Source organism: Lepisosteus oculatus, chromosome 13, assembly GCF_040954835.1.
Source record: "Lepisosteus oculatus isolate fLepOcu1 chromosome 13, fLepOcu1.hap2, whole genome shotgun sequence".
Lineage (NCBI taxonomy): Eukaryota > Metazoa > Chordata > Actinopteri > Semionotiformes > Lepisosteidae > Lepisosteus > Lepisosteus oculatus.
In genome coordinates, this window is record NC_090708.1 from 19,611,502 (window position 1) to 19,623,889 (window position 12,388).

The 12,388-nt window shown below is 40.5% G+C and overlaps 1 protein-coding gene across 1 annotated transcript in view; it reads left to right on the top strand.

Moving 5' to 3' along the window:
• The window catches only part of LOC102694373 (nucleotidyltransferase MB21D2), a 39,135-nt gene continuing 26,747 nt past the window's right edge, over window positions 1–12,388 (top strand). The window contains exon 1 of the mRNA XM_006637871.3: window positions 1–646. Within this exon, the coding sequence (XP_006637934.1) occupies window positions 385–646 (262 nt within the window). The 5' untranslated portion in view covers window positions 1–384. The remainder of the gene's footprint in view (window positions 647–12,388) is intronic.

The following is a 12,388-nucleotide window of genomic DNA, read 5'->3' on the forward strand; positions in this document are numbered from 1 at the left end:
AAAAGGGGGTAGACTGGCCCTTTAAACGCGCACTCTTTTGGTCTCTGTATTGTGGCTGGCTGGTATAAGCGAGAAACTGGCAGCTTGTTGATTACTGATCTCATCACTTTCACATCGGGGAGCATTCTCTGTCAAGAATGAAGGAATATTAAAACTACACCTTTGCGCCTCTCTTCCCCCCACTTTCTTCTGAACAGTGATGAACAGAAATAAAAGGGCTCGAGAATCTGTAAGTGGCATTCAGGATCAACGAGCTCACGAAAGTATGCAATCCGATTTCTAGAAAAAAAGAAGCGTTTCGCTTCCGCCTTGATCTCAGACACTCGAGAAAACGGGAGGACGTGGCAAGGTTTTTAGCGTTTTTCCAGTGTTGTGTCTTTCCTTATGAAGATGGCGGCTCCAGTTCTTGCCAGCAGGGCTGGAACTGTCAATAGTATCGGCAGCAGCACCAATTCTACAGCCAGCAGCACTAATAATAATAATAAAATCCATCCGAGCTTGCCCGAGCTGGATTTCAGGTCCGGAGCGAGGATTGAGGAGTTGAACAAGCTCATTCAGGAATTCAGCAAACACGACCAGCGAGAATATGACGACCAGAGAGCCCTGGAGATACACACTGCAAAGGATTTCATATTCTCTATGCTTGGTAAGGGAGATAATGATAGATTATAAAATGTCCTTTCCCCTCTAATTAATGTTTATCTCGAATTTAGAATCAAAACAGGTAGGATCACTCTGCCACAGTGATAGTTATAGAGCCATAGTAATTTTTTCCCTGTGGTGTTGGAGAACAGAATTAGTACGTATCTCAGTGATATTCTGAATAGTTGTTAATCCCTGGTGCATTTGTTTCATGAGTTTTTATGAAGTTCAGGTAGGTTATGCCCTTCGATACAAGCCATTTCTCTTAATAGCAGATTAGTTACTATGCATTGTATGCTTTGGTTCAAACTAGGTACTCTTGTCAATTTTTGAAGTTGCTTTTCTCAAATCTGCGTGGGGCTAAAAGTGAGAATATTACTGGAATAACTGTTCACTGACATCAAATGTGTTCCTTGCAGTTCATTTTCTTTATAATCACACAATGCCGGCTAACACAGGTCTTAATTTCACCAGGTACGATTTATTCTAGTCTCGAGAGATGATATTATCTCCCCTATGCAATGTAATGATTTATCAATGTAATGATAAATGTACATTAAGCAACTAACATAATCGCCATCACAACATAGTAGCTGTTATCATGCCATTATGTGTTTATAATCTCTAATCGATTTCGTTTCGTCGTTTCATATGGCGAAGCGGACGTTTTGCTTAGGTTAGCTTTTCAAGGGGACCGGGTTCAACCGCAAAGTGATTCCACCATTGTTGATCGCACCCGAAGCTTAAGAAAATATGAACAAATCTAGATTTAATAAAATACAGATATTAGATATTAGTTTTATAGTGATAAGGAAAATACAGTCAACTTTTGTCCGGTTTTAAGAACAGAACTAGAAGGGATTGTGTAGCGAAGCTGTGGAGGGTTTCTTTGTAACAGTGTTTTTTAAGGTGATTTAACACCGAAGATATCTGGAAGCTGACAGGGAAATAAATGTACATAACATTGTTCAGGCTCTCTGATAACGTTTTCGTTATTTATGGTTATTTTCATGGATTCAGAAGAAAAGCTATTCAAATAATAAACCACCGTCGCTGCCTTTTTCAAATGATATTGTTACACACTGCTGAGCTGATGTGGTAATTACTATAATACGTGTTATCATAATGATTTTTGTTCAAAACATGACTGACTCCTTCAGTGTTAGTCTAGGGACTAAGGGATGCTATTATTAATTATGAGTGGTCTTCTGCAGAACTTGTAAAATGCAGGTTCTCCTTATTGCAGCCAAAAAACCACAAAGAAAAAGAACAGTTCAGAAAAAAAGGCTTGGCAGTGTAACAGCTCTTAGATTGTAAGAAGCCTGTGCCTGTACTGTATGCCTAGAATGTTAGTTAATTTGTTTCAATTATAGTATATGATAGAATAGGAACTCACTCCATGTAAACCAAATTCATTTACATTTCAGAATCTTGTGTTTAAAAAAATATCCATCACTTCCAAATGTTATGCTTGCCCCTTGTTTACAAGTTCTAGCAGCATTCCTCATTTGTTTAATAGCATAAAATGTGGCAGCTGTTGAAAGACATCACCCTTAAATAGATTATGTGCGTGGTGAATTCAGATAAGGTTATACAGCCTACTACAGCTTCAAAATGGTAGTTGTTCTGTGCAGTTCAGCAGATTAACATTTTTTTGCCAGCTCAAAAATTCTTTCTGAATAGTTGCGCAGAGCAGTGTTGCTGGACACCATATTAGAATTTGTTAAAATGAGCACCATAGTAGAGTTTGTTAAGGCTTATTTTAGGCTTTTTGGAAACTTGTCCTCTCTAGGGTAATTAAAGCCAATGTTATGAAGATGAGAGTCTTTTTGTCATTGTTCGGGTATGGTATCCAGGGAATCACTGACATTAGAGGTGTTAATAATATTTTGATGTTTTTATACTGTTGGGCAGAATGTGAATTATCCTTGCCTGTCTCATTGCACTTGATTTAAGAGAGTTGTTTAAAGCCTGTTTTCTTAAATCTTCAGCTGAGAATGGAAACTTTAGATATATAAAAGGCTTTCCCTTTTGCTGTTTAGCAATGAAGATCAGGTTAAAATAAATGTTACCTTTTCACAGATAAGATTCTGAGGTATGTGTAGATACAGTAGTTTGCATACTGCCAAACTTTGTGGCTGTATTTGCTTGAGAGACATTTGGCCCTGCTCTCTCTTCTGGTTTTTAATAGCTAGATGATTGCCAGAGTCCCATTAGAACTCTTATTTAATTAACCCCTCCTTCAAGAAATAATTGAAAAATGGTTCGCAATGAACAAAATAATGACCCAGATATGTTATGTTTTCTCCGTAGTCTGTTGTCACCAGCCCAGCAGTATGCTTCTGAGTCAATTTTGTGAGACACGAAACATGAAATAACATGAAATCACACCTACCAATGTGATAGTGATTTGGATGAGTAACTCATAATCATAGAGAATCATGTGTTCTCATTCAGGACCGGAGCTACAGTAAACCACACAAAATTATTCATTATGGCCTTTCACCACCTAAAATGTGCAGGGTTATTCTGTATATGAACTAATACATATGTTGCTTTATGTAACCTAAAACACACAGACTTATACAGTATATAGTATGAAACAAAAACATTCTGTCAGATTCCTCAATTGGTTTAATAGCATATTGTTATTTATCAACATGGGTTGAGTGTTGAGTGATTTTTAAAAAAGCATGTGTTGGTCTTGCGTATACTACCTGTCATGTCAGTAGTATGTGTGCTCAGCTTGCAAAAGACAATTTTTGCTCTGCCCTTTGCTTACCTCTACTGCCAGAGAGGACATTTAAAAATGCTTATCTGACATCACTACTTGAAGTGTCCTTTTGTACCATGTCTGTAAGACCTGCATATTCTGTATTATGTATCCTCATGCAGAATCTGCCTCACCTGACCACAGTGTATAGAACAGTGTGGTCATTGTTAAAATTGATCTTGCTCCTCCACTTTTCTGAAACTACTTATATTAATAATCGTGCCATTCTCTAATCTTCGCAATACAGCTAACTAAGCCTGTGCTATGCTAATTTAGCTTAAGTAAACCGAAAATATTTCAGCTGTTACAAATTAGCTACATCTGATTTGGCTGAATTATTCAGCTGTTTAAGGGTTTAATTAATACTCTTAACAGTTTTTGGGGTTGTCTGTTTTTGTGAATCCCATTTGGTTGTGTACATGTTTTTATTTCCCATGGTTGCTAACTGCTTGCTTTGGAAAATGTGAAAATTTTACACTCGCAGAGGGTGAATCCCACATAGGTAGTTTTCTAGTAGCTTTCAAAGAATAATATGGCAAATGTTCCATGAAACATCTTTGTGCATTTAACATTTTACTAAGCCTACCTTGTAAAATTGATGTTATAGTCTAAAATTTCTATAAGACATTGTTGACGTTCTATGTCTCAATTTAGTATTAATGTTCGTATTAAAATTAATCAGGGTTTTATCCAAGGAAGTAAATGATTGTTTGCCAAGTAACAGTTGACTTTTGCTTGTCTCCACAACTTGTCAGAAGTCAATTAAGCGATTAAGCCCCTTTTGTTCTGAGCCAGAAGAATAGTAGTCTGGAATATTGTATAACTTCACTCACCTGCTGGGAAAAGCAAACTATTTGTTCTTTGTGAATCTCAGTTGAAAAAATCTGAGTTCTAAAAACATGTCTTCCATGCAGTGTTAGAGCAACAGGCTTTTTGACTTTTTCTATTTGAGTTTTTTTTTTATGTTCAGTAACATCAATGAAGAATAAAAATAGAACATAATGTTTTTGCTGGACAATAAGATACTGGCCTTCTGCCTAGTCTTTTAGGTTTACAATTTAAGAATGTCTGCTGTAGTGATTTGCCTGCAAAGCTACAGTCAATAAAATATATTGTTGTAAGGAAAGAAAACGTAACCTTGAAAAACCTAGAGGAGAAGACAAAGAAAATCAAGCAGATGCACAAGGTTTGCGGTGATGTGCAATATATCATTTGTTCATTAAGGCATTGTGATTTCTAACTCAAGGACATAAAAATAAGAGCTAGTGTATGTAAAAGTGAGAACAGAGGCACCCTGTTTTCAAAATGGGCTGTGGAACAAACTATTCAGCCATGGCGTTGAAGCCCATAACCTGACGTTTTAAAAAAATAGCTGGATAAGATCAAATCAGTTGCTACTAAACACGTCAGACATGCTGAATTGCTGCCTCTTGTTTGTAACACATTTTCCCATATGCTTATGAATCTGTATACCATATCTTATATTTATTTATATCATTTTTATCTTAAACCCTTGTGTTGACTTGTATAGAGCTCTGCTTCAGTCATTAAACCAGCTGTTGTGAAGGTGGTGTTTCTTAAAGTAACGTTTCTCTGAACTCCCGCAAAAGAAGAGGGTAGAAGCAATTTAGACAGGGGTGGAGTGATCGATATCGGAGGCATTTTCAGTGAGCTGCCTGGGAAAAAGCAGCGGTCTTTCATGTTGGTCTTAAAAGAGTCATTTAATTGAAATGATTGCCATCACACAAAAAAATTACGGATTTCACATCTGAAGCTTTTGCCTTGAATCTTCCTTGTTTCAGACTTATTTATTACAGGAGACTGTTTTGCAAGCCATGATGAAGAAGAGATTCAAAGCTCTGATCTGCTGTTGAACCCCTAGCCTTCAATCCTTTGAAGGCCCAGTTTCACCATACAATATTGTATTAAACACTAAGGTGGTTAACCTTCTGATCCAATGCTTGTGCCAAGCTAGTTTACCATGAATCTGCACATCTCAGTGCCTTGTAATTCTGTCCCTTTCTTAGTTCTTAACATACAGTATTTGTTCTATCATTCAGAGCCTCTGTGTTGCTAGAATTGCAAGAAATGCATGAGACGTCTTGAGTGAAGGCTCCGCGTTGTGGCCAGCACTCTGCTAGTCATGCAGAGCGGTGTCTTGTAAAGTTGCAGCTGTCCACAGGCTGAGAAGGTCTACCAGAAAAATAATGAGCTATGCTCGGTGTGTAGGGTCTTTTTCAGGCTAATGTTGGATTTGAAAAGGAGCAAGCTCTTGAATTCTGTGAACCGGAAAGCACATCCAACTAGACTGCAACCTTTCCCAAAGGACTGGTCCCAGAAATTTCTTCTCCACAAATGAAAAATGACAAATGAAGCTTTCTGAAGACTCTTTTATATTAATGTTTACGTGCCAAGGCAATTGCGGTGCTTGTGTCATGTGGAGACCCAATATAGTATTGTGACTGCAGCATACAGCGTAATGTTAGTGCCCTTATGAAGAGCCACCCCAGCCACTTAAATCAAGCACACTGTTGGCTTTCATTTAGAAACCACATAACAGCAGTAACCCTTGCCTAGTCTGACTAAATTGGATTGTGCGGGTTGCAAATAGATCAACACTTAAAGACTGACTGAGCCAGCAGCATAAAGAATGTTGTATTGTGAGTTTACTAATGTGGGAGGCACAGATGCACAGTCCTGCTGTCCTGGGTTCAATTCTGGGCCTGGGGTGCTATCTGTGTGGAGTTCTCCAGGTGTTCCTGAGGGTTTCCTCCCGGTGCTCCGGTTTTCTCCCACAGTCCGAAGACATCCTGGTGGTTAATTGGCTTATTGGCTTCAGAGAAGATTATCCTTGGTGTGAATGTTTGCATGCCTGTGTGTGCCCTGGGATGGACTAGCATCCTGTACAGGGTGTATCTCGCCTTGCGCCCGATGGTTGCCAGGATAGTCTTTGCCTCCCCTGCGACCTGGTGTTGGATGAAGGGGTTAGAAGATGGATGGATGAAATTACTGATATCTTTGATGGGCTAGTGTCCCATCTAGAGTGTAGACTTGTCTTGTGTCCAGTGATCTCAGAATGAGCTCCGGGTTACCCTGACCCAGAACATGGATGGCTAGTGAAATATACTAAGGTCAATCATGCTTGTGTTCACTGTTCCAAAGTGAGACTGAAAATGGTGAAGGAGGACTGGAATGTTCTTAGAGATTTATTTTGCTAACACTGCAAAGCAGAGACACCAACTCTGTAGCCCATCCTTCCATCTACATCAGAAAGTTCACTTGAGTGGGAAGGGCGATCAGATACAAATGCAATTAGCTTCCAACATTGCTCATTCCCACATTCGATCTTTTTTTTGTTTGAGAATAGTGCAATTAACTTCAGGATAGTGCAGCCATGTTTGTTTTAATTCAATTCCCATATCTTAGGTTTCCGCCTCTCCTTCTATTTACCTACCCTTTTTAACAAGGATATAAGATGCTCCTAACTGCAGCCAGTGATCACTCTTGGCTCGGTTTTTCTCGGTACACAAGTTGAAGATGGTATTTACAGACCTCTTTAACTGGATATTGGTTTCTGTTTTTGCACTGCTGTGCTTTGATGGGGAAACAGGACAGACTCATGATTGCTGCTTCTTTCTTAGGAAAAGGAGCTGGGAGGTGCTGATGACTCATTCTTGTACCTAGGAACGTCTGGGCTCAGTACAAGGCCTTCATCACTGCTAGCGCGTGCGTCCTGAATCCAAAGGTCACTGACATATCATATTGATTTGCTCTCCAAGGCTCTTTTTCTTGTTCTTAAAATATTTTTTTTCCTTTGACGCTTTAGCCCTTATTGATCGGAGGGAAGAGTGGCGTCTTGTGAGTGTGTCAAGGTGTATTGCATTCATTCCCGATGCTGTCAGAATATTGTTCTGACAGGGCTGTGCATTGGTCTTACTCACAATTGGGATTCCAAGCAGCTCTGCTCTTGCAGCCTTCTTTTCTTTTGTGCCAGTGAGACCTGAACAGGAACAAAATTCTTTTGCTGCACTGTTAAATATTGCTAATCTCTCAAAGCAACAAAAATTGCTTTCTTTTGACTTAACTCCTGCATTTTGTTCACGTGGTTGTAGGGGGTTAAAGCCACAGGCTGAAGCAAAGAAAAATCCCAGCTCTTTGTCTCCCTTGCCTCCCTCTTCTATTGACAGTATAAGCCTTATTGTAGAGCCCTGGGAAAGACACAGAATCAGTATTAAAGGCATTTTTCACAAATAAGTAATTCATAATTGTTGTTTGTATCATAAAAAAAAGATGCTGCTGCAGGTGTAGCAGAGGAATATTAATGATTCAGAAATCTAATTGTTGCCTGGGGGAAAAAGGTGTTGGATGTTTGATATGAACTGTAGGTAAAGCTTGTTAGTGCTGATTATTCCAGAGTATACTGAGGCAAAACAGGGTGGTGGTTGTCTAGTAGCATGTAAATGAATTGGCAGCTGATGTGTTGGTACAGCAGCCCAGTTATTCTTCACTTTTCCTTCTAGGTAAAAAAAAAAGAGCTAAAACACAGTGATTAGCTCAATATTCAATAGAACTTTTTGTTTTGTGTATGTGAGTGGTGTTTGAAAATCTCTATCATGTAGTTAGGCTATGCTCAGCCAGGCAGACATTAAAAGGCGTTTAGAAGGCACCTCTTATACAAGTTGGCCATTGAAGCAGGAGTGTAATTTTCTTAAAGATGTCGCCAATTAAAGATGTATTGGTTTTGGAGGAGAAAGCTCATTTCCAGCAACAGGAGGCTCAGATCAAAGGAGGGAATTTTTCAGAAAACCTGAAGAGCAAAAGGGACTGTGGGATAAAGGTTCTTTTGCCATGGGGAGAGTCCTGGACGTCTTGCTTCCAGCTGAAATCTCTTAGCCATTTCCTGGGAATGCATGATTGAGTTCAGTAATCCCAGTGACCTCCTCACTGCCTGGGAACTGGCACTCGAACTGCAGTTGCTATGCTTTGCATTTTGTTCTTTAAAGTTCAGTGGCAAAATCTCCCTTTGTTTAGTGTGATAAGGTGCACTGTCAATATTGAAAGTGTGAATGTGTTTGCAAAGATGACTTTACTCTACATGTTTGACAGAATATTGTTATAGCCATTAATGTTTTTCTTTAGAAGAAGATGCTAATAAGATAAACTGAATGAATGCAAATGGAGTCAGGTCCCTACTATACAAAGAATGTTTCAGTCTTTTTGCCCTGAACAGGCCAAGGGCTCATTGATAGCTCAGTTGTCAAAATAAACTGGTATTGATGCATTGTTGCCATCTTTCCATAAACGGAGTAGTCTCTCTGGGCTTCAGTGTTTATTATGGAGATAGCTAACAGGAGAAGTGGAGCTGTTCGAAAGGGTTTGCATTGTCCTGCTGACCTCCTGAGTGGTTTGCATCCAGTCTGGGGAGTGTGTGTACAAGACAGGGGGGTCTCTTCAGGCCTGGGGACAGCCTTTCAGAAAGGAATTCTCATTGCCCTAGAAAGAAAGGCTTTTGTCTTCAAGTGCGAAAGTTCCACTTGTCTCTTAACGTGAGCACGAAGGAAATGGAAGGTGCCACTTTTTTGTCCAGCGTTCTCCCCTCTTCGTTTCTAAAGATTTGCTGATCAAGAAATTGCTCCTAACGTGAAATACCAGCATTTTATTCAAAGTCTAAAAAACACTACATCCATCTTCTGCACACTTTTTTCCAATTCAGGGTCATAGGTGAGCCGGAGCCTATCTCGGCAAGGAGTGGGCGCAAGGCAGGGTGCACCCTGGGGAGGTCTCCATCCATCACAGGACAGACACAAACACAGACTCACACCAGCGCTGATTTTCCCAGAATCCATTTAACATACTTTAACAGTCTTTGGACTGTAGGAGGAAACCTGAGGAGGAGGAAACCTGGAGAAAACCCATGTGAGCATGGGGAGAACATACAAACTCCACACAGATAGAACCCCCAGACCTGGAAATGAACCCAGGTCCCCACCGTTGTGAGAGAGCGATGCTAACCACTGTGAAACTGCCGCCCCCAGGATCCCTAAATATACGCATTTTCTATCCACCCCATTTGGAAGTGGCAGTTAGGGTGCGGTTAGTGTGCGGTGAAGGTTGGACTACCAGCCTGTTCACCTGTTGGTGCCACTTGTCATTTCACACACCACAAGCTCCTCAGCGCCTTGAGGGTGAGTCTGCCTCATCTATCACTGAAGTCACTGTTGGCTCCCAGAAATGGCTGTTGCACCAAAAGCTGAGGGAACTCTGGCTGATTAAAGATAAGATAAGATCACTTTATTGGCAATATACAGTTTATTGTATTAGGAATTTCTCGTTTCTTATATCACAACTTGCTCTCCATGAGACACCCAGACAGGGAGAGAAGCTTGGGGTCAGAGCGCAGGGTCCGCCATTTATACGGCGCCCCTGGAGCAGTTGGGGTTAAGGGCCTTGCTCAGGGGCCCAAGGGAGTAGGATTCCTCAGCCACCCACTCATCCCTGGCTACTGGCTTTGTGCTGCCGTGTGAGGAATCCCAGACACGCTCTGCTGATGAGATCGCCCAGGGCCAGATCATCATGGTACTGCTGTCATCACATTTGTCACAGCAAGTGCAGTGTCATTCTCATTCAGTGTCGTGCCCTGGCTCATCTTTTATGACATCTAGCGATGGGGAACATCCCTAGATATGATGGCTAACAGTAGCCCAGTGGACTACGCATTGTGCTTTCCTTAATGAATAATTTAACACAGGTAAAAAGGATAAAAATAATTCTTCAATATGCTCTTGTGTGTTGCTTGTTGCAGTGCCCCCTGCCCAGAAAACAATGCCTTTCCTATCCCAAGTGTCACTGCTAATAATTCTGCAGCATTTAATTTGCCAGCTGTCCTTGCTGTTTACTTGCAATACCTTGCCTGTGGCTTTAATTTCACTATAGAGACATCAACCTTTACAGTTATGCCGGTTAGGGAGGTGAGCAAGGTTTGCTTGAGTTTCTCATTTCAGCAATTTATGAGCATTCACTCGCTCTTTCTTCCCCCTGGCCCATCTTTTACATTTATTTGAATTTTTTGCCCACCGGTCAGAGCTTTAAACTTTTCTGTTCTTGTCACGCTCAGCTCTGTGGGTTAGTCCGCCCTGCTTTTCTCAGAGGTAGTTGCTGGATTCCACTCCCAGCTGTGTTGTTTTTGTTGTGAGAGCTCAGTTGTAATTAACTAGTGTCCTGGCTTGTAGGAGTGCCACTGATGACAGAGTTTCAATGTGAAGTGTTTTTCCTTTCCTCCCTTTGCCCTAAAAAGACCTGCCTTCCATAAGTTATTCTTTGCAAAAAAGGGGAATTCTTGTTTCATCTTTTAATATGGTGGTCTGTCATATTCCTTCCCTGAGTAACAGTTTGATTGCAAAGAAGAGGCTTTATCTTGCACAAAGATGCATAGCTTGCATCTACTGTATATGGATGTGTTTATAGCGTATTCATGTAGGAGAGGACGCATTTCATTTTCCACTGAAGTATGACACCCACCTGCCTGACACACGGCAGCTTTTTTGCTCCGCTGCCAATGGAGAAACTGGCAAGTGTTGCACCAGCTGAATTTTGGGGAAACTTTAGGTAGACCAGGATGATTGTGAAAGTCCAACAAGGCTCACACCACTTCTCTTAAAAACATTGTCTTTGAAGACCAATCAGGACCTTGATTGAACATCTTAACTAATGGACAGCAGCTCCTGCAGTGTTTTGTTCTGCAGTACTGGTTTGGAAATTCTGGTCCACAGGGAGAGCGCCACCTACAGGTCTAGCTGCACTAGTAGTGCTGGTGGGCTGCTTTCCCAATATTTGTTTATAAAGACTCTCCCTCCCTCAGCTTCTGTGTTCTGATGAGATTCAGGGGTCATGCAGTTGCATATGCACTGTAATGTATTTCAAAATACAGTAATCCTGAAAGAGGCTATAGTTGAGTTCCCAGCTAATTTTACTTGTTTTCTCGTGTGCAGTGCTGTTAGGCTGAGGATCTATAATAATAGGTACCATACTTTGCTGCAAGGTGAAAAAAATGCCATGAGCTCAGATTCTGTCATATTTCATTTCACACTTTAGCTCGTTGGTTCTGAAGAAAGTATTTACCTCTCGCTTCAGAGCAAGAAAAAAGTTAATAAGGTTATGACTTAAACCCCCTTTTCCCTTAGAGTTAAAAGGTTTGTCATGTAACTCTGCAGCCCAGTGAGTAAGAGACTTTCATTGCAGCGTTTTTGTGTGGTGGTGAGTCATTGCTGTGTTGCAACAACCAGCCTTTATTTAATGGCCAAAGGTGAGGAAAACAGTGCTTGAGTCAGACACAGGACTTTCATCTCCCTAGTCATCCTTATGTAAGATATGTAAACTGCATGTAAAACGTATGTAAATTGGACCTGTGTGTGATGCATTAGTTACCAGACAAAGATGTTTCTAAGTGCTGAGGTCAGTAAACGAATAAGTTGCAGCATAGTTTAACATGCTAACTAAAGCAAACAGAATTCACTCAAGCTCTTGTGGAATGCCAAGTTTAGCCTCTATCTTATCTCTGCTAGGGAGAAACTGAACTTGTGCTTTTCTGCAGAGTTGCATTAGTTAACTGACAAAGGGGTGTCTCAGTGTTGAGGTCATGTAATGAATAAGGACAGCATAGCTCACTAACTGTTGGAATACTGTATGTCAAGCACTAAGTTCACATAGTACATTTTGTACCACGTACCTAAATTAACATTAGGTGGTCTGGGTTTATAGCTGGTCAGATCCTGGAGCTACTGTAACAAGTTTGTGATGGGTTACTATCTCTTTTTTTTGTATCCTTTGGGTTGATCACAAGAATTAATCTCCATAAACCTTAGAATATCTTGGTTATATTGGATTGTTCCATTCAGGATTAATCCTCTTTATTACCTGAGAAACCAACAATAAAACATCATGTACCTTTGTGCTGATGAGTAAGTGATAACAATA